The sequence below is a fragment of the Rhodnius prolixus genome, unplaced genomic scaffold (assembly GCF_049639745.1).
Source record: "Rhodnius prolixus isolate KJV_2025 unplaced genomic scaffold, Rpr scaffold_6, whole genome shotgun sequence".
Classification (NCBI taxonomy): domain Eukaryota; kingdom Metazoa; phylum Arthropoda; class Insecta; order Hemiptera; family Reduviidae; genus Rhodnius; species Rhodnius prolixus.
This window is the reverse complement of record NW_027411634.1, coordinates 23,039,760-23,062,989: the sequence shown is the minus strand read 5'-3', so window position 1 is coordinate 23,062,989 and position 23,230 is coordinate 23,039,760. Positions and strand designations below refer to the sequence as shown.

Here is a 23,230-nt window from a genome sequence, read left to right as displayed (position 1 = left end):
GATTAGCAAGCAGGTTTATTGTATCCCTGATAGGTTTTGGACTCTAATCTATTAATTAGATTAATAATATAGTAGATTAGTTAGTTTAATGTAGAGATTTCGACTTCACTTAGGCATTATACGAGTATCGTATTTTCGTAATACGGAATTCGTATTTAGAAGAATCCTCTCTGACCTGCTGTTAATTTATTTTTTATAATATGATTCGATATTTTGACTAACGTTTATGTTTCTAGTACTTCGAGAGCTTTAAAATAGTAACATGTTGCACGGGAATTCGCAGTTGGGTTTTCAGTTATTAGTAGCGGTGTAGAAAGGGTATTTTAATCAGCAGGTTTCTAAAGTTCATAAAATAGTTCTCGACAGATTCATTGCTAATGTTAAATCCAGCTACATAATTATTTCTCATTACATTACTTACGATCTAGGTGGAAATGGGAAGTGCTAAATGTATGCTAGTAGATCAATATTCTTAATTTATCTTAATAAATAAAGAATATTGGTTAATAACTATTTTAATTTTTCTAATCGCTAGGTATACAACAAACTGTAAATCAAACGCTAGATGCGACTGAAGTTCTGTGTTTTAATGGCAAAACTCTTCGTTATTTTATATTTCAAAATAAATTTAAATGAATCTTCTAATAAATTCATAAATTATCTTTTTTGTGTTAAAAGGTCCAGCCTATGAAAAAATATCAAAATTAAATTAAAATGAAGTATGTTCGGTTATATTATACACCTTTCGTCATTTGTGTGTACGAGGTCTGTAAATTAAGAAATGAGATAGATTTTAAAAAAAAATTTTATTCAAAAAGAATTACAATTCTATATTGCCACTTTCAAAATAACTTCCTTCTGAAGCCACACAGCTGGAGACGTTCCTCGTAGCAGTGCTCGAACTCCGATACTGGAATAGCCTTCAGCTGGTCGGTTACAGCGAAAAATCACCTCAAGGGAACTCATTTTGGGTCAGTCGAAAACATTCAAACGGCTGTAACCGACCAGCTGAAGGCTATTCCAGTATCGGAGTTCGAGCATGCTATGAGGAGTGGAAGAAACGTCTCCAGCGCTGTGTGGCTTCAGAAGGAAGTTATTTTGAAGGTGACAATATAGAATTGTAATTCTTTTTTAATAAAAAAAAATTAAAAAATCAGTCTCATTACTTAATTTACAGACCTCGTATCTCCAGCTAGTATACGTAACTTCGAATTATTAGCCAGTACCAGTCAGTATTATTAGCCTTCGGCATTATTTGGAATTGATTGAGCTTTTTCTGTTTGACGTTTTACTCTACCGTTTTTAATAACCTTGAAATGGATGTACAAGAAAATCTGCTTCGGGCAATTTGCTGCCTTCCCGTTGGTAGGATGCTTTCTCATACTGACCAGTCTGTAAATAAAGACCTGCTTGTAGTGAACGCTTTAATGGTAATAAATAAGTGAAACTGGGCCAGTTAGGCTTTCCCATTGTTCTGCACTGGAATCCCTCCTTTCTATTTAACATACAAAGAAAGTTAATTGAATCAACTGCCGCTGCTAATTATTAGCTAGTGATGCTCCAAAAACATGACAAGGATGGGCGTTAGAATTAGAATTGTTAGAAAATTCTCTCTTTCTGTGAATACTCGTAATATTTAACCAAATTATCTACTTTCAAGGAATCACCTTCATTGTGAACGAATATACACAAAGAACACACCCAGACAAATAACCAAAAACCAGCCCTTGTCTAAACTCATAAATATTTTAGCTCCTCCATGGCCTTGCACGCCTTTACACATACACAGGCGGCAGTCTATTAACTCTCTAGCTAAAGGAAACCCGCGCTATATAGCCTTTGAACCCATTCAACCACAGCAAAAACTTTTCCACCTTTACTTCCTGCTTCTAGCTGGCCGCCCACCACCATTGCTTTCTGAATAGACAAAACTGTAAAGAGAAGTAGTAGAAAGGAATAGATAAAATTACGGAAGAGAAAAATAATAACTAGCACGAATTCCGGAAACATTGCGAATGTAAAAGAGAACTATATTATCGTGGCTTTAATATTTTGTAAAGGAGAAAGATTATGGTAATTTGAATAAAAAGGAGGTGCGTAAAGTAAATAAAAAAGCAAATATAGTTCCGGTAAGAAGAAAGTAGACTTTATTATTTATTTTTCTGTACTTTTTTACTTCTGCAATGTACAAATCCTATGAGCGAACAAGGCTAGACGTAATGAAAGAAAGTGGAAAAGAAAATGAAGGCGAAGCACGAGTTCATCCGTTTCTTTACTCGATTCTATATCATCCAGAAGCCCTGTGTACTCGCAACTCACACGCTGTTTAAGAGTAAGCGTTGAGAAAGCTCAGTCCATCCTGCCAAGGGGGTGTTGCTAATTTATTAGCACCATTTTTCATGTCGAACTGTGGAAGTTCCCAGTTGGTTCTGTGTGCTTCACACGCAATAACTCAATTTCCTTGTTTATGTTGTGAAGAAATATAAATATATAGAAGGTGATCCATTTAAAACGCACCAATCGCTAATAACTTTTTAAGAAGCGGAAATCCGGAAAACCCCATTAGTCAAATACATATTTTTTTTTGTCTAGTTTTCAGATTTTCCATCCCCCAATGCTCTGTCTTCATTTTTGGCGGAGTTACGGCCAAAAACCTGATCAGGGTTTCATAAGGACCACTTAGGTTTTGACAATGATTATACAGGGTGTTCATTTTAAGACGGCTTAAATGTATTTCATGCTTAAAAGGTTAATCTGAGCAAAAAATGGTAGAGAAAAAATTTGTTGCCCGTCACCTCTAGTTTCAGAATATGTGATTTGATTTTAGATTTCTGCCTGCATACGCGCCTGACGCGCGACCAAAAGTGAGGGTTCGCAGTTGACCCCCATTTTCATATACACAGTTTTAAAGAGTAAAAAGTTATGAAAGAAACCGGAAACCGCAATTCGATATCTTCAAAATTAAAGGTGCGGGGCCATTTCAAAATCTGCTATTTATTAATCATATTTCAACTTTTTAACTTGTTATCAAAGAGAAAGAAGAGCACGCGATAGGTCATTTTTATGTATTTTTTCATCCCCTTTCTACTAAAAATATTGCCAAGGCAGTGAAGCTAGTATTTTTCTTAATATCGGGAAATAAGTAGTTTTCCGAGTGATTTTTCTAAGCAATAATCAAATGTTAAGAGCTTTATATGTTCTCAAGCATACACAAAATGGCTAAAAATTAATTTTACATCTGTTACAAACAAGAAGGTTTAATAATTATTTGGTAATTTTGGGAGAGTTGCGTTTAATTACCAAAAAAATTGGAAACCTCCTGCCACACATTTGAGAGATCAATATCTTTCATGTAAAGGATCAAATTTATTCCTTAATTTATCAAAAAATGCACTTTACTCAACTTGTGCAGCATGTACTGTGCCTTCAAAGGTGCCTCTTCAGATACAGAGAGCAGTTGATAACCTCCTGGCTATCCTGGAGCCAGAGGAGGCTCCTTTGAAGGCACAGTATATGATCCGTACTGGGGAGCTCCCACTTACAAAGCCACGCTCTTGACCACTAGACCAACACCCGCCCCACCATGGCAAGATATTCTAACCCTAATCATAGGTCAAGAAGTCTTGCATACTGGGTGCATTAAAATGATGTGATGATTGCTTTTATTTGATGATAAAACAAATTTATCCTGATTCTCCCACAACCATTACATGACACTACATGTTTTAAAATCTTCAATTATTATTACTTTTGTTCTTTGCGTCACAAATAACATTTTTTGCAGTCAGAGGACCTCCCAAAACGTGTATTTCTGGTGGAAAATTAATATTGAAAACCGATCGCGAATAGAAAAAATTGTAACTTTGATCTTTAATATCTCGACAAATATTAGGGATATCGAAACACGTCCAACGCCATTTTTCACAATTCTTTATATAGTTTTCATAGTCATTGTAAAAACCAGTGGTACTTATGAAACCCTGATCAGTTTTAGGCCCCTAACTCCGCCAAAAATGAAGTTACAGCATCGGGGGGTGGAAAATTTGAAAACTAAACCAAGAAAAACATATAGTTTACTTCGCGGGTTTTTTCCGGATTTCCACTTTCCTAAAAAGTTATTAGCGATTGGTGCGTTTTAAATGGATCACCCTGTATTATACACTAGCTCGGAGGTACACAACACTATGTCACATTTTTAATTAAAACTGTCTGGTAGGACAGTTGTATAAGGGTTGACCATCAAAAACTGCACGAAAAAGCGTAACGTTGAAAAACACCCAACTTTGACAATTTTTTTCTCTTTTTCTATAAAAGATAAAATTCCCAAATTTTCTTTAAATCTTACTCCAAACCCTACTTTATAACTATAATTTTTTTGCAACCACCCAGATCTAATAGGTTTCGAGAAAAAAGTTGCCGAAAATGAGCAAAAACGGCTTTTTCAAAAAATGTTCTTGTTCTTCTTGTTGTTGTTGTTGTTGTTCTTGTTGTTACCTTTTTTGTAAACAACGTAGCGCCTAAACGCGTGAACCGATTTTCATGAATGAGATGTCATTCGATTCGGAATTTTATGTAGATGTGCCTTTTGGGGGTCCTGACGCTGTACATCGAATGGGAGAGGAGTTAGCCCCCTTTATGTAAGGCCCCCTCCAAAATTATTATTACTAATTACTCTGTAAATCTTGGCCCGATTTTGATAAAATTTGGTAGGATGATAGGGTTAGGGCTCCCCTACGTAACATTAAAGCGGCGATCAGCTCTTACACTTGTTAAGGGGAAGTATAGCAATCGTTTCAAATTATCGACACGTGAACCGATTTTTATGAATGAAGTGTCATTCGAATCGAAATTTTATACAGATTTGCACTTTAAAAGTCTCGGCACCGTGCCTCACAAGGAGGGGAGTTTGCCCCACCCAAATAAGGCCCTTTCTAAAACTATTATTACCAATATTTCTATAACGCTTAGTCCGATTTTGATAAAATTCAGCTCGAATAAGTGGTTAAAGCTCCTCTACGTTGCTGATTCTCTTGCTCCTACTAAGAGGAAGTACTGCAATCGTTTAAATTATCAATGAGTGAACCGATTTAAATCAATGAATTGTTCGATTAAAAAATCTTTGCCTCTTTGCCTTTTAGGGAGAAGTACTGCAATCCTAGTTTATTTTTCTTACTCCTCTTAAAAGGAAGTACTGAAATCGCAGTTTAATTTTGCTATTTACGTACAAATACCTTCCTATGTTATTCAAAACGCTTTCTCAAAAAAATTGTTATTGAGGATGGTTTGGGAGCCGCAACTAGAATCATTTTTTAAAAAGATCTCTCCAGTGGTAGTTAACACCTTATCAGGTTATAATGATAGAATAGCTTATTCCAAATTTTAAAAAAATCTGTAAAGCAGATATGTAACTTTGTAAAATAGACAAAAAGGAAAATCTATCCAAAAGGTACAAAAATCTCCTTAACAAAAACTTACAGTTTAAAATGTTAAGTATAAGGGTTGATTAAACGCCAAAAGGTACACAAATCAGCGAGTACCCAACATTTCATTAATACTTCATTAATAGTCAAGTAATTCTACTGCATTAATTTTCATTAATAAGTTATTTTTTAGAATTTATTAGATGTCACAGACCCTTATGCTGGCCACTTCATTTATAATATTTTTTTGTTATAATTATGATAAATCACATATACGTACATGCATGTTAAAGTAAAGATAAAGTTAGAGTAGGCTACTGTCTTGAATTCGTCTTACCGAAATATTCGTGAGCACAATTAACACACAGTTAATAACAAGTAGATTATTAAACAATAATTATTCATTTCTCTATTGTAATTTAATTTAGATCCCCTAATTTTACTTATAGTAAAATACTGGAATAATTAGCTGTCCTAAATATATGCATATCTTATTTACTTTATATTACATATATACAACATTGTGGGAAGAACACCTAGATGGAGAATGTAAATGAAGAAAACTATATTATTTGCGATAAAGCCAGATAATTATTACCTATTATTATAAACCTTTGACTACTTCATACAATAACAATTACTTTAATCGAAGAATGAACTTAAACCGACGATTTTTATTTAAGAAATAAAAATAAATAAATAAAATAAACAAAATCATTGATGTAAGTTGGTGTAAGCATTTTTTAAACAAGGTTTTGAATTTTTTAGCCTCATATTTTTATTTTATTTTTTATAACGTTTTTCTTTTTAACCTGTAATTAATAGTTTGATTATTATAAATAACTAGATATTACAGTCAATCTACAGTGCTACTTGAACATATATTTTGTAGACGAAAATGGCCAGCATAAGGGTCTGTGACATCTAATAAATTCTAAAAAATAACTTATTAATGAAAATTAATGCAGTAGAATTACTTAAATATTAATGAAGTATTAATGAAATGTTGGGTACTCGCTGATTTGTGTACCTTTTGGCGTTTAATCAACCCTTATACTTAACATTTTAAACTGTAAGTTTTTGTTAAAGAGTTTTTTTACAGGAGAGCAAATGAAAGATTTTTTCGCGGTTTTTTCTTACTTATAAGTCCACGGGAGTTAATATTTTACTTAAATCTGGTGGACTATAAGTAACATGGATGCACGTTAATATTTAGATGGTTGTGTTAAAAAAAAAATAATTTTGTTTTAGGAACAGTAAAAAAAAAAAATTTTTAAAAGATGAACTGTGTGCGTACCTCCGAGGTACTAATTTAGTATACAGGGTGTACACGGTGGAGTGGTCGAAACTTCGGGAGGTGATTCAGCAGCTCAAATGCAACAAAAAATATTCTATTCACTTTTTACTTCCGTTTTATTAAATAATAATTGTTATAAACTAAAATGGTTACTTTTCTTTTTGTTCCTTCTCCAAAAATTGACATTTGAGTAAATTAGTAGTGAAAAGTCGGTTACGCAAAATCCCAGTTTTCTGCATTTACACCCCTCTGTTCGGGGTAGGGTTTTATTAAAAACCAAAAAAATCCATATGGTCTTGAAGCTCAATAAATGCGCAACTTTTTCTGAAATTATGTGATTCCTTGATTCATTAACCATTGAGAATATGCAGTTGAAAATTTTAACAGAAATCATCGAGAACGAATTTTGTAGACATTAAAGTAAAAATGTCATTGTTATAAGAATCGTTTTGAGGCTCTGTACCAAGCAAATTTATAAGAAATTCAATGCTCTTTCCTGGCGTTACGGTCGTTTTTATGGCGGAAAACGCGAATATCGACGGAAAAGTTAAAAATGCAAATATCTTGGACACTATTAAGAATCGGGCCAGAGTGAAGAGAATATTTTTTGTTGCATTTGAGCTGCTAAATCACCTCCCGAAGTTTCGACCACTCCACCGTATACACCCTGTATAATATTATATTTGCCAGTATAGTACAGGGTGTTCATTTTAAGACGGCTCAAATGCATTTCACGCTTAAACGGTTGATCTGAGCGAAAAATGGTAGAGGAAAAATTTGTTGCCCGTCACCTCTAGTTTCAGAATATGTGATTTGATTTTAGATTTCTGCCCGCATACGCGGCTGACGCGCGACCAAAAGTGAGGGTTCGCAGTTGACCCCCATTTTCATATACGTAGTTTTAAAGAGTATAAAAAGTTATGAAAGAAACCGGAAACCCCAATTTGATATCTTCAAAATTAAAGGTGCTAGGCCATTTCAAAACCTGGTATTTTCTAATCATATTTCAATTTTTTAACTTGTTATCAAAGAGAAAGAAGAGCACGCGATAGGTCATTTTTAGGTATTTTTTCATCCCCCTTTCTACTAAAAATATTGCCAAGGCAGTAAAGCCAGTATTTTTCTTAATATCGGGAAATAAGTCGTTTTCCGAGTGATTTTTCTAGGAAAAATCAAATATTAAGAGCTTTAGATGTTCTCTGGTATACCCAAAATGGCTAAAACATAGTTTTACATCTGTTAAAAACAAGAAGGTTTAAAAATTATTTGGTAATTTTGGGAGAGTTGCATTTAATTACCAAAAATATTGGAAATCTTCTGCCACACATTTAAGTGATCAATATCTTTCATGTAAAGGTCCAAACTTATTTCTTAATTTATCAAATAATGCACTTTACTCAACTATTGCAGCATGTACTGTGCCTTCAAAGGTGCCTCCTCTGGCTCGCAAGCCAGGTTAGCCAGGAGGTTATCAACTGCTCTCTGTATCTGAGGAGGCACCTTTGAAGGCACAGTACATGCTGCACAAGTTGCGTAAAGTGCATTATTGCATAAATTAAGGAATAAGTTTGATCCTTTACATGAAAGATATTGATCACTTAAATATGTGGCAGGAAGTTTCCAATTTTTTTGGTAATTAAACGCAACTCTCCCAAAATTACCAAATAATTATTACACCTTCTTGGTTGTAACAGATGTAAAATTAAATTTTAGCCATTTTGTGTATGCTTGAGAACATATAAAGCTCTTAACATTTGATTTTTCTTAGAAAAATCATTCGGAAAACGACTTATTTCCCGATATTAAGAAAAATACTAGCTTTACTGCCTTGGCAATATTTTTAGTAAAAAGGGGACGAAAAAATATATAAAAATGACCTATCACGTGCTCTTTTTTCTCTTTAATAACAAGTTAAAAAATTGAAATACGATTAGAAAATACCAGGTTTTGAAATGGCCTAGCACCTTTAATTTTGATGATATCAAATTGGGGTTTCCGGTTTCTTTCATAACTTTTTATACTCTTTAAAACTGTGTATATGAAAATGTGGGTCAACTGCGAACCCTCACTTTTGGTCGCGCGTTAGCCACGTATGCGGGCAGGAATCTAAAATCAAGTCACATATTCTGAAACTAGAGGTGACGGGCAACAAATTTTTTCTCTACCGTTTTTCGCTCAGATCAACTGTTTAAGCATGAAATGCATTTGAGCCGTCTTAAAATGAACACCCTGTATATAAACAAAACCTAGGATTTAGATGATCTATGTAAATGATAGGGGCAATTTCGCGTCCTGAAATTGACTACTATTATTAAAATAAAAAAAAGAACGTTTGAATTTACCTCTTTTATGTATTTATTTATTTTTATTCGCTGAGAAAATATATTAGGAATGTAGTTTTTAAAAGGAGCCCAACTTCACATTAGAAATGGAATAGTTCTATATTAATAATACAATTATGTAATATTAATTGCAGGTGAATGGTGTGTTAACAAATACAGGACACAGCGTGCTATTCAGAGTTGATAACACCACTAGACAGCATGTCAACTTCACTGGGGGTCCTCTATCCTACAAGTACCAATTACATCACATACACATCCACTATGGACTGGATGATGGTATGGGATCTGAACATACCATCAATGGCCACACATTCCCAGCAGAGGTCAGTATACTTGTACACAATTATGGCTGTAGGAAATTAAACCAGACATGAGGCACACTTATGTCTTTCTTTTACCGATTTCAGGAGGCTTGAAACCTGTTTATAAATATGGCAGGTCACTTTTTGAACAATCTTTTCAAGTGAGGTTTATAGGGACTTAACTGACAATAGACAATACCAATTGCAGACTATACTGTATGGTTTAACAATGGATGAAGATGGTACAAAATCGTGTGTAAGTTACCGAACTGTAAACATTTCTTAACGGTCCATCTTTAAATTTTTAACGAATAAAAAGGCAAAGAAATAGACACACAAAACTGAACCAATTGACAGAAATCTTATAATTCGTATTTTGTTAGTAAAAATGGAATCTACTGCCACTATTTAGCTCCATGGCAAAAGATACTCCTTCTTTTAAGTATTTCGGTTATGTTTTACGATAAATTGGCAAACTCTATCCCCAAAGCGGAACACCAGTCTCTATTACAAAGCTAACGAATCTCTTGTATATATTTTGAACTAAGTGGGTTTATTGCTGAAATTACAATAAGTATAAGCTCTCACTTTTGTTAATAAAAAATAGTGAACGTAATTTGCTTCTGTCTACTTATCTCCTTAACAAAAACTTGCAGTTTTAAAAGTTAAGTATAAGGGTTGATTAAACGCCAAAAGGTACACAAATCAGCAGTTCCCAACATTTCATTAATACTTCATTGATATAATTTAAGTAATTTTACTGCATTAACTTTTCCTTCACATTTTTTAGAATTTATTAGATGTCACAGACCCTTATGCTGGCCAATTCATTCGTAATAATTTTTTGTTATAATAATGATAAAATGTACAATACGAGGTGTGGCTATTGCTATAAAACATTTTATTTTAAATTTAAACATATTTAGTTATTATCACCTTCAATATACACCCCTCCCATATCCATACAACGCTCCAAGCGAATTTACAATTGTTCGTAACAGTGCTGGAAGTCTTTTTCTGTGAGCTCCTGCATGACGCGTGTCGCTTTTTCTTTCACATCTTCAACGAACTGAAATCGTGTACCTTTTAATGCAGATTTGACTTTAGGGGAACAAGATAAAAGTCAGATGGGGCCAGATCAGGCGAATAAGGCGGATGGCCTAAAAACTGAGATGTTGTACTTGGCTAGAAACTGTACTTAACAGACAATGCAGTGTGAGCTGGCGCGTTGTCTTGATGGAGAACCCATGTGACTTGTTCTTCCACAAATCGGGTCCGTTTTTTTCCTTACTCTTTGAGCAAGCATCTCACGGTAGTAATGTTGATTAATTATAATCGATATTCTCATCTGTTTTGGACGTGGAAGGGAGGCCCGAGCGGTCATCAACTACAACGTCTTCTCAGCCATCTTGGAAACGTTTGAACCACTCAAAAACTAGCGCACGTGATTAACATTCATCACCATAAACTTCTTTTAATAAAAGATAAGTCAGTAGCGGTTTTACCCAGTTTCATGTGAAATTTCACGACAATTCGTTGCTCTACTACATGTGTAGTATCATGTTTTCGGCAAAACGAAACTAACAGCTCTTACACAAACGACGGTTCCGGTCAGACTGACTGTCTAGTATGGGGATTCCATGTCAACCGTTTGTCTAGTTGCAGTCCAAGGTAGCGTACTTTGTCCACAGTTGGTGCAGGAGTTTGGTCCAAGATGATTGAGGTTAGGTTTCTTTTTTAAATTAAAATGTTTTTAATAAAAATTCTTTACCCAAGTGGGAGTGAAAAGAATTTTCAGTAGATAATTTCACTAATTATAAAGTAACGACTCGGAATAATGATTGCTAAAGTAAGAAGAAGATCAGAAGGAAGAATAGAATTATAAAACTAATATTATTTCTGATGATGTTGTTGAACTAAATGTGTAAGTAAGAATAAGGTAAGAATAGCACGCTCACCTTCGTGGCATGCAATATCCTTAGCTCACGAAATATATATTTATATTTACAGAGATATAGGGGGCGTCATGAGGGTGTTAGTGCTTTGTTTATTCCTTTTTTTTTAGCTTACTTTTTAATGGACATTTTTTTTTTAAGCTAAAGTATAAATAAAGTGGAAAAATTAGGCCACTCGGGGAAGAACTTTTTATCCCTTGATGTTTAAAGAACTATATCACGTACAAAGTAACTTCTCTGTCAATTTCTTTTTTACTTTGTTTAACAACTCAGTGCTAATTAACTAATTAGAAATTTATCACACTGGAACTAATATCTAATTTCAAGCTAAGGGAAACATTTTTAATAAAATATAAATCTAAAGAATATGACAATATCAACTTATGTCTCTCTCAATATACATATTTCTTTTAAATTAAAATATAATTTCTGTTCTTAATGCAACAAAAATTATAAAAAAGAATTACCCAAAATTTGATTTAAGGTAAAGCCAATTTTTGATATAACTAAGTAGACAGAAACAAAATACGATCACTATTTTTATTATACTTTGGGTGCGTTCCACTAAGCGACCACAACGACCACGCTCACGACCGCGATTTTGCCCTTTCCATTAGCTTGCGAGCGTTGCGATCGAAAACCCAAGTGGAACGGACTGTGGGCGTTTTAACCGTTCATGTAAACATTACATATGGCGGCCTCGAAAATAAGTCAGAAGCTTGAAGAGGTTGTTTTTTTAATTTTAACCCCGTTTATAAGCAGTTATAATAAACTTTAATTATTGGTAAAGTTTACTTATATTTAAAGAATATATATAGTTCAATTTTTTATATTACATTTTAGTGGTGTATTTATAAAATTTACGTTTAAATAAAATTAAAATGTCTTTTGTGACAACAGTAGGATATTTATTAATGCAACGTAATAATGCTTTAGAAAGTTCTTTATCTAGTTCCGATGAAGAGTGGAATGCAATTTTACAAAATCGCAATGATAAAAAGCGAAAACTTAGGCCACGTATTATTAGCTATCATTGTAATTGATCTTTATTCAGATGAAGAATTTAAAAGTTATTTCAGGTAAATGATTTTGTGTTATTCAGTGATTTAGTATGTAAAGGGTTAAGTAATTATTTATTTATTTATTTTTTGTAGACTTTCGAGAAACACATTCAATTATTTACATGAGATAATACTTTCATTTACATGAGACAATTTTTTCGGTCGCCATATTTTGTTTTAAAAATTGCGCCATATTTCTGAACGCCCACTTCGACCCAGCTCTATAGATGGGGCGTTGTGGGCTTTGCGTGAGCGAAAATAGTGACGTTTTCGCCACGACCGTCGTTGTGGTCGCCAAGTGCAACGCCTGAAGGTATGTTTTGGTCGTTGTGGTCGCTTAGTTTTTTTTTTTAAAGATTTAAGGCGCGTCAACATCTTAGGTTATTGGCGCCCGGAGCTTTTTTCAGTGCACTGCCGGCCTCCGGACAGTGTTCTCTCGTTACAGACAACACTGTCCATCACCGGACAGTGAGCTGTAAGAAGCTCCTAGGAAGAGAAAATCTAAGGGTCAGCAGCTGGATTCGAACCCGGGACCTCCGCGTGGGAGTCCAGTATGCTAACCTCATAGCTATTCCGTTCCCTGGTCGCTTAGTGGAACGCACCCTTTATCGCGCATTTATATGTGATTACTCAGAATAAAGTTAAATAAGAAGAACAATTTGGAATACAGTTAAAATAAAGTGCCTATTTATTTATGAAGATGTAATGTACATTTTAAAATTATTAAAACAAAAAATTATTACGAATGAACTGGCCAGCATAAGGGTCTGTGACATCTAATAAATTCTAAAAAATAACTTATTAATGAAAATTAATGCAGTAGAATTACTTGACTATTAATGAAGTATTAATGAAATGTTGGGTACTCGCTGATTTGTGTACCTTTTGGCGTTTAATCAACCCTTATACTTAACTTTTTAAAAACTGTAAGTTTTTGCTAAGGAGATAAGTAGACAGAAGCAAATTACGTTCACTGTTTTTATTACACAAAGTGAGTGCTTATACTTATTGTAATTTCAACATTAGCTCTGTATATATTTATAGCTGCCCCTTTAATCATTATATTAGCTACTGTTTCATTTTTAACAACCTCTTGAATTTATTTTAGATTTTTTCGTGTAGTGGAGGGGGGAACACTTTTGAACAGAATTTATATTTTCTGATACCGAATGCACAGAATCGAATTATTGAACCTGATTTTTTTTTTCTAAAACTTTCAAGTCTTCTTAACAGATCTAAAGCTATTCCTTTACATACATACATACGTATCTATAATTTTTTAACTTTAAAATGTTGTTTCTATCCTACTTGCCTCAATATGGACGTACGGAATACTGTTAAGGAAATAAAATACTTAGTATTAGGAAGTCTTAGTTGTACTATTAGAAGAGTGGAGCAAAGGGAGAAGCTGCGCGCTTCCTATATCTAATCCATTATGTTCTTGTGTTGAACACTGTTTAGTATGTACATGCCTTTGTGATTAAGTTTGATTCTTAAAATGTGTTTAGTTATGATTATTATAATATAACTGTTATTATTTATTGTGTTGTTGTTTGCTGTATATACTTTCTTATTTCCCCCTTTAACCCTAACAAATACAGCTCTACGGAAGTGCCAAAAAATCGAACATCAATCGACTTCAGACCTTACAGTCTAAAATCCTGAGAACAATAGTTAACGCTCCCTTCTACGTCTCAAATTACACAATACACTCTGATCTCAATATTCCTCTTGTTTCTGAAATAGCCCAATCTCGCTACACAAAACTCTATCCAAATCTAGACAGTCATTACAACCCTTTGATCCGAGGGGCTCGTATGGTTAAGGATGTTACTTTTCGGGGAGGAGTCACTCTCCAGCATTAAGAGTCTGATTAAAAGGACAGGTCTGGAGGGTGAGCTTTAAAGTGAAGGGCGCTACAATAGATCCAAAGGGGTCGCAGTGGCGTGTAGGCCTTGAGGCCGCCCTAGTCTAATCTAATCTAGCCCTTTGATCCACAACATATCCACTACAAGCACTTCCTTCAAATCCACAGCGCAGAATCTAAGGCGGCCACGCGACCATTTCAACATATAAACTCCGACCTCCTAGGATGATTGCTGCGTGAGCTTGCCAATCTGGCGAACTAACGGCTTCCATCACTGGATGGTCGTCGTTCACTCCACTCACGCCTCTTGGCGCACATGCAAGAGCGCGTGTATGTATGTACATATACAGGGTGAACCAGTAAGTATTGTCCATAGGCCTACTGTGTATAGTACATCTAAAGTGGAGTTCAATGACGTATTGGCCAACTTCATATTTTCCTCTGTTCTTGAGTGCCGTCACTTTAAAGTTTTTTTCTAAAATCATTACTTTTTTCCAATAAAAATGTTATTACTCAGAAAGTTTTAGTTCGAATTCGATTCTGATGACATGGTTAGAAAGACAGATAAATTTTCTAAAAATTGATACCATTTTGAAGCATAAGTTATTCTCCAAACAGCCTCAATCTCCCTCCGAATGCTGGAAAAATAAAAGTTATCGAAATTTTTAGAAAACTCATTCGGCTCTTATGTGATCATTATCAGACCTAGGTGCTGGCCACTTTTTATAAAAGTTTCCTTGTTTAGTGGGCTTTCAAACGGTATATCATTTTCCAGGATTCCTTTTATCTTCGTATGAGAAATTACGTTTGTTTTACCAGAAATCGAGTTCACGAGTACTCAACAGTGTTAGTTTATCAAGTTGTTTAATTCATTGAAAACTCTTTTAGATGGACTAGTAGTCAATTTTAAAGTAGACTGTCTTTAAATAAGGAAGTCAAAGGTTACGAATTGCAATAAAAAGAAAGAAAGAAAAAAATAAATAAATCTAAACTCTGAAATATTTGAGAAAATGTTAAAAAATATTTTAAACAAGTACTATTTTTATGAACAAAAATTCATATAGTTTGTATTTACTCCAAATTACAATTTCACACACAACTACACTGTTGAAAAAGAAAAAAAATGTGAATAAGCCTTAACAACCCTTTGAACCCACTAACAGATAATCGTTATATCTGAATTAGGTGTTAACCAATTCAACAAGGTGTCTTACAAATAAACTTCCCTTATCTGTTAGACTTGGTTTCAAAATTTTCTATTGTACCATAACACTGTTGAGTACTCGTGAACACGTTTTCTGGTAAAACAAACTAATTTCTCATACGAAGATAAAAGGAATCCTGGAAAATGATATACCGTTTGAAAGCCCGCTAAACAAGGAAACTTTTATAAAAAGTGGCCAGCACCTAGGTCTGATAATGATCACATAAGAGCCGAATGAGTTTTCTAAAAATTTCGATAACTTTTATTTTTCCAGTATCCAGGAGGAAGATTGAGGCTGTTTGGAGAATAACTTATGCTTCGAAATGGTGTCAATTTTTAGAAAATTTATCTGTCTTTCTAATCGTGTCATCAGAATCGAATTCGGACTAAAACTTTCTGAGTAATAACATTTTTATTGGAAAAAAGTAATGATTTTAGAAAAAACTTTAAAGTGACGTCACTCAAGAACAGAGGAAAATATGAAGTTGGCCAATACGTCATTGAACTCCACTTTAGATGTACTACATACAGTAGGCCTATGGACAATACTTACTGGCTCACCCTGTATATACGTGCATGTGCATTTACGCTATCCTTATCTCGCATCTCTTTTGCTTGCTGCATTGGATGCAGTTGCAAAATAAATAAACAAATTTAAAAAGAAGATGTGTCAATGTTAATATCTGCCCCACTGGGGAGGTAGCTTTGAACACAATATAAAATAGAAAGAAATGATATTACTTTACTCTGAATCTACCTTCTATCAGTTATTTCTCTCACTACTACATTACTTTCTCTTTTAAACCACTGAAATCTAGTTCAAAAATCAAGAATGACTCAGTTCGGGATGTTGTACCCGAAGTGTGATGGGTTTAGGAAGTTTGAACAAAATATTCGGTTTGTTGCGCTTCTTAATGGTAGCTTCGGACCACTTTCCCCTTCTCTGCGATTAAACAGAAAAAAAAGTCACAAACTTGCTGGTCGGAGGGCGGCACATTTTAACTGTGATGTTGCAATGTGCCCCCTCTCCACTACCCTTTAAAAAAGCTAATTTGTAAATAGATTTCTGATATTATCAATGTTTACCATTTCTAGTCAAATATCTGCCATTTTTTATGCCTGTCTATTTTGTAATAGACGATAAACTAGACTTGGTAAGTTAGCTAGATTTGATTCTAAAAACGTTCAATATATCCATTAAAAGAAGGTTTAACTAGGGATTAATTTTAAATTGGAAGGGAATGTAACAAAAACGAATTGGAAGTAGTTCAAGAACACAATAATAGATGTAAAAATAAAAAATATTAAAAAAATCCAATTCTTCCAAGCCTGATTGGATGGGGCAGAGAGTTAATCCAGCATTGATAGAGATCATGCGTCAGATCTCTGGTTACCCCACTTCATGTGAACTTCGTCTAATACCTCCAGTCACACATGTGGAGAACGTGTAGCCTATAGACACGCAAAGACTATCTCATCATTCAGATAAGCCAGAATTTTTATTAGCAAACGTTGACATTATTATTATTATTATTAAAAATGGTGAAACGTCTGACATTGGTGCACGTGGCAATTTTTTTATCAGCCCCACTGCCAGCCTTTGGACAGTGTTCTATGGTTTACGGCAACATCATTGGACAATGAGTTGCACGAGTTTACCCTTCAGGCTAAAATTGAACTCGGGCCTTAATACGGTCTACTATCTTTTTCGCCAAAAAAAAGTGCAACGATTTTCAATCTGATATAATTTAGCAGGATTTTTTAAATCTTTTTTCTGCAACTGGCAAGATATTGGGTTAATATATATATCTGTGGCTTAGTGCAAGAAGTGCCAAAGTCAATATTTCTGGTTTTGAGAAATTTGGAGTTGAAAATAGACGTTAGAATTCACTTGTATATAACAAATAGTACAAAAATCCTAGTCACTCCTAATTATGTACCTATTGAAATAATTTCGAATGCAAACTATTGACAGTGTTTTGTCGGAAAATGTTGGATAATAATGGAAAATCTCCTGACATTGGCACCTTTACTATAAATTTTTATTTTTTATTTTTTAGACATAGACTATAAAGCAAACTTTTTTTTTTATATACGAGCATGAATTGATTTTTTATTATTTGTACAAACATAAAACGATGTTATTGTTACATTTAAATGATCATTTTATTTAAATTCTTCGTCACTTCTTTCACCAGGTAAAATATCTTCAGTTTCTTCGCTGTTAGCTAACGACTGATAAAATGTCTTGCTAGTGCCGCTCAGAAATGTTGATAAAAATTTCAGATCTGAAACTTTTTTCCGAGGCAAAGGAATGGGAAACTTATTAATAGGGGTCAATTGTGTGATGGAAGATTTGGATGGAAATCGTTTGCTTCGGGGTGTCCTGCTTAATTGTAGAACGTGGAAGGGCTCTTCTTTTTTAAAGGTATTCTTGTAAAACATTTTACCCGGTGAATCAGCTTTATATTTAATCCATTTTACTTTCGCCCACTCCACACTTTGTCCGGAAGTGTTAATTTTGCGATGGATATAATCATTATTTAACAGCATCTGGAAATTCATAAACTGTGACTGTTCCATCTCAATGACTTGAATAGGTGGATTTCTGGGGACTAGTCTCATCAAGTTCGCCCAATCTCTTGTTAATTCGATTGTTGCTGTTGTGGTTTTTGCAACTTTTTCAATTGCCGCATGAATGCAGTCAGCTTCCATATGAGTGTGACCAGGCTCAAGAAACTTATGATTTATAATCTGAAGATTTTTGGTGTTTTTTAATTCACAAAATAAATTCAACACCATCAAGGGTAAATAAATGTTTCTAGTTTGCCCTGGGCAGCAATCGCTGAACATATTCACCTCTTGGCAGTTGTCTGGCAGAGACAGTAGAAACATTCGTAAACAGGAAGCTATTTCTTGGCCACCTCTAGCAGCTATGGTTTCATTCCATAGATAGCAACGGGCAATTTTGTCGCCGTTTATGTATCCATAAACTGTTAAATTGTAAGTCCATAAAGATCTTTTGTAAAAAGCCACATTATTTTGCAAGCGTGGCGTGGCTAAACATTTCTGTAGATCAAAAGATATAAAAGCTATATTCTTGTCTTTCTTACTGAGTTTCTTATCTGTTCTTTTTTCCAAATAAGCATCTTCAGCTATTCTTAAATGATATTCATGCTGTTGCTTTATTTCTTCTTTAACAACATCATCGGCTGCACTATTACTCATTAAGTGGTATTTGTCGCACTTAGAGCAAGTGTCCACTGCTGGACGATGGAAACTGAGGTTAAAATTTTCATTAAATACTTTACGATAAAATGATTCACTTGTAGGTTGTATTTGTTTCTCCTCACAGTATTCTTTATACATTCTATACATTTTTGAAATACTTAAATCAGAAGTTAAGTATTTCTTATCGGAATGGGAACGGGAATAATGGCTTTTATAAGCTGGAAATAATCCAATGTGATTCTTAATAGAATCAATTTGATTTGTACTTGTTTTCTTCTGGTGGCCATGACGGCCTCGCTTGTCATCAAGACATATTCCACAATCTGACAGCCTTTTCTTTTCAGCTATTTTCCTTATCTTCCCAAGTTTTATATCTAGAGTATTTAGGAACATCAATTGGCATATTTGGATTCTGTTTCCATTATTGTCAGATAAGAAGTACTTCTTCGTAAAATTTCGACGACTCTTTGATTTGTCAGGCTTCCTAATCCTTTGCACCACTTTATCTACTTCTTCAATTCTCTGTGCTATAAATTGATTCTGTGAATTGCCCGATAATTTGTAAAATTCTTGAAAAATTTTATTTCTTCGTTCTTCATTAATCTTCATAGAACAATTGCGCCTACAAGAGCAGGGTGGTTTCAACGCTTTGGCAGGAACAGTTTCGCCTGCAGTAGATGTGTATTCCAAACCTTGAATTTTGGCTGACTTGCGAACATTTCTTTCCCATTGTGAACTATCGCGCCTCCGTTTTCGAGTAATTTCTTCTTCTTTCTGCTTTTTCTTTCCGCTACATAATTTTTTTGCTTTCTCTCCTTTCCCAGTTCTTTGCTTTTTTGTGAGCACCGATATTTGTTTTTCCTTATTATTTTTTTCAAATATATCAGAATCTGATGAAATATCACTTTGCTGCGGTATACATTCTTTTTCTTTAACCGAAGTTGCAGGCAATATAGCTTTTTCGTGAATATCTGATGAAATATCACTTTGCTGCGGTATACATTCTTTTTCTTTAACCGAAGTTGCAGGCAATATAGCTTTTTCGTGAATATCTGATGAAATATCACTTTGCTGCGGTATACATTCTTTTTCTTTAACCGAAGTTGCAGGCAATATAGCTTTTTCGTGAATATCTGATGAAATATCACTTTGCTGCGGTATACATTCTTTTTCTTTAACCGAAGTTGCAGGCAATATAGCTTTTTCGTGAATATCTGATGAAATATCACTTTGCTGCGGTATACATTCTTTTTCTTTAACCGAAGTTGCAGGCAATATAGCTTTTTCGTGAATATCTGATGAAATATCACTTTGCTGCGGTATACATTCTTTTTCTTTAACCGAAGTTGCAGGCAATATAGCTTTTTCGTGAATATCTGATGAAATATCACTTTGCTGCGGTATACATTCTTTTTCTTTAACCGAAGTTGCAGGCAATATAGCTTTTTCGTGAATATCTGATGAAATATCACTTTGCTGCGGTATACATTCTTTTTCTTTAACCGAAGTTGCAGGCAATATAGCTTTTTCGTGAATATCTGATGAAATATCACTTTGCTGCGGTATACATTCTTTTTCTTTAACCGAAGTTGCAGGCAATATAGCTTTTTCGTGAATATCTGATGAAATATCACTTTGCTGCGGTATACATTCTTTTTCTTTAACCGAAGTTGCAGGCAATATAGCTTTTTCGTGAATATCTGATGAAATATCACTTTGCTGCGGTATACATTCTTTTTCTTTAACCGAAGTTGCAGGCAATATAGCTTTTTCGTGAATATCTGATGAAATATCACTTTGCTGCGGTATACATTCTTTTTCTTTAACCGAAGTTGCAGGCAATATAGCTTTTTCGTGAATATCTGATGAAATATCACTTTGCTGCGGTATACATTCTTTTTCTTTAACCGAAGTTGCAGGCAATATAGCTTTTTCGTGAATATCTGATGAAATATCACTTTGCTGCGGTATACATTCTTTTTCTTTAACCGAAGTTGCAGGCAATATAGCTTTTTCGTGAATATCTGATGAAATATCACTTTGCTGCGGTATACATTCTTTTTCTTTAACCGAAGTTGCAGGCAATATAGCTTTTTCGTGAATATCTGATGAAATATCACTTTGCTGCGGTATACATTCTTTTTCTTTAACCGAAGTTGCAGGCAATATAGCTTTTTCGTGAATATCTGATGAAATATCACTTTGCTGCGGTATACATTCTTTTTCTTTAACCGAAGTTGCAGGCAATATAGCTTTTTCGTGAATATCTGATGAAATATCACTTTGCTGCGGTATACATTCTTTTTCTTTAACCGAAGTTGCAGGCAATATAGCTTTTTCGTGAATATCTGATGAAATATCACTTTGCTGCGGTATACATTCTTTTTCTTTAACCGAAGTTGCAGGCAATATAGCTTTTTCGTGAATATCTGATGAAATATCACTTTGCTGCGGTATACATTCTTTTTCTTTAACCGAAGTTGCAGGCAATATAGCTTTTTCGTGAATATCTGATGAAATATCACTTTGCTGCGGTATACATTCTTTTTCTTTAACCGAAGTTGCAGGCAATATAGCTTTTTCGTGAATATCTGATGAAATATCACTTTGCTGCGGTATACATTCTTTTTCTTTAACCGAAGTTGCAGGCAATATAGCTTTTTCGTGTCCTGTTTAAATTAAAAAAAAAAATTACTTTTGGCAAAAACTACAAATAGGTAAGATTTATTAATTAGAAAAATTAATAAAGCTAAATTTCTAAATAAGTTACAAGTAATTTCAATAAAAGATTAAAAACAAAAAAGTTACAAGTAAATTAATTCAGTAAAATGGTATAAGAAAAAGAATCATACTTATTTCATTCCTTTCTTGGCATAGCGATAAAATCTTCTTGCTTCTTGAATACATATCACTAATAATAATAACCACTACTAAAAAGAAATTAAATGAAAGTTAAAATACCAAACTTGCAAGCGAAATTTTGGAGCACTAAACTGATGAAGGACTTGAGGTTACGAAAATCAGCTTTGGTAGGCGGGAAACAGAATAAAAAAAGCGGTAAAACATATCATTGCAGTGCAGCCAATATAGATTAGAAGGAAAAAAATTTTAATTCAATAAGTGCCAATGTTGACATTGGTACTTTCCTCTCAAATATTACTTTAGGATTACGAGTCTATGTCCTATTTGGTTGTTCTGACAAAAAAAGATATTGATGCTAAATTTTGACATTGGCACTAGTAACTTTCAATATCTCAGTTACTACTTTGAATTTGACTTTGACACTTCTTACAAGAAAAATTCTGATGGTTTATATATCAAAACAGACTTTAACTCATTTTTGCCAAAATCTGACATTGGTACTTCTTGCACTAAGCCACAGATATATATATATATATTTTATTGCTATAAAGGAACATACACCTGTTAGCATGGAGTTGACATTCTCTATTACAATTAAAATAATGACTTTTGCAAAATAAAAATAATTTAACAATGTACTTACAAAATAATAAGGTACGTAATAGAAAAATAAATTAAAATTTCGCATGTTGCATATAAAAGGAAAGTAAACAAAACAAAGCTCCTAATTATTGGAAACAGAGTTCCTCAACTTTATAAAACAATAATTATTAATATTGTAAATGCTGTTGGTTTTTATTTTAATTCAGCTGACAATCCGCAGATCTCTAATATTATTTATTTTTTCAACAGTATCAAAAGTTAAGATATTAACCAAATTTGATGTGCTGTCATGAGATACAATATACTGTTTCAGGAACTTAGATCGAATGCTGGAATAAATAGGGCATTCCAATAAGAGGTGTTCAACAGAATTCAATATTAAATGCTTGCATAATTTGCAAACCTCTTCCTTATATAAGTAGTATACTTCACCATTTATCAATAGCCTAACTACCTTATTGTTTGCTATTCTTAATTGGCTAATAACCCTTAATTTATTAATATTAACAATTAACGTGAAGTAGTATTGAGGTTCCAAGTCAGCAAAGTCACAAATACTTCTGAAAAATTGAGGAATAACCAGAGTTCAGGGCTCTATCAATATCTAGACTCAGGAGATTATTTTTCATCTTCTGTAACAGTCCACTCTTATTCTCAATAACCATATTAGCATTCTCTGAATTCATCACCAAGGGATCCCCTAGTTGAATGGCTATATTCCTGACTTGTGATATCCAATTATAGTCAATATTATTGCTGGGGCATTGATCCAGTTGGCACAATCGTACAAAGCATTGTCTTGGGAGACTCTCAAGTGGGAGTTGGAGCAATTTAATCCAAAAATTTATTACCCTACCGAAAACTAGGACTGATAAAGGTTTCCTACCGGACTCTAGTCGTACTATATAATTAGGGGTAAATTTTGGCCATAAGAATAAGTTTTTTCAAAAATTTCGTCTGGACCACTTCCAAGGGTTCAAAGTACCTCAAACTCCAGACTTCAGAACCGTAAAGAAGTGTAGAAACAACCATGGAGTCGAACAAGGTCATTCTCGAATCCCAAGAATCACTTCTCCCTCTAAT

At 33.9% G+C, this 23,230-nt stretch overlaps 2 protein-coding genes across 15 annotated transcripts in view; one reads left to right on the top strand and one right to left on the bottom strand.

Annotated features, from left to right (window-relative positions):
• CARPB (Carbonic anhydrase-related protein B) overlaps positions 1–23,230 on the top strand; it is a 458,344-nt gene that overhangs the window by 301,798 nt on the left and 133,316 nt on the right. For all 14 annotated transcript variants that reach the window (XR_012462470.1, XM_074141636.1, XM_074141631.1 and 11 more), the window contains one exon: positions 9,194–9,385. Coding sequence is in view for 13 of the 14 variants with exons in the window: in XM_074141636.1 (XP_073997737.1) it covers positions 9,194–9,385 (192 nt within the window). In the remaining variant the exon portion in view is untranslated. The remainder of the gene's footprint in view (positions 1–9,193; positions 9,386–23,230) is intronic.
• On the bottom strand, positions 17,260–22,812 carry LOC141460312 (uncharacterized). Its single transcript, XM_074140201.1, has 2 exons — positions 22,728–22,812; positions 17,260–21,351 (listed from the first exon to the last, which is right to left on the bottom strand). The coding sequence occupies exons 1-2, from the start codon at positions 22,810–22,812 to the stop codon at positions 17,618–17,620; spliced, it is 3,819 nt and encodes a 1,272-aa protein (XP_073996302.1). The 3' UTR covers positions 17,260–17,617.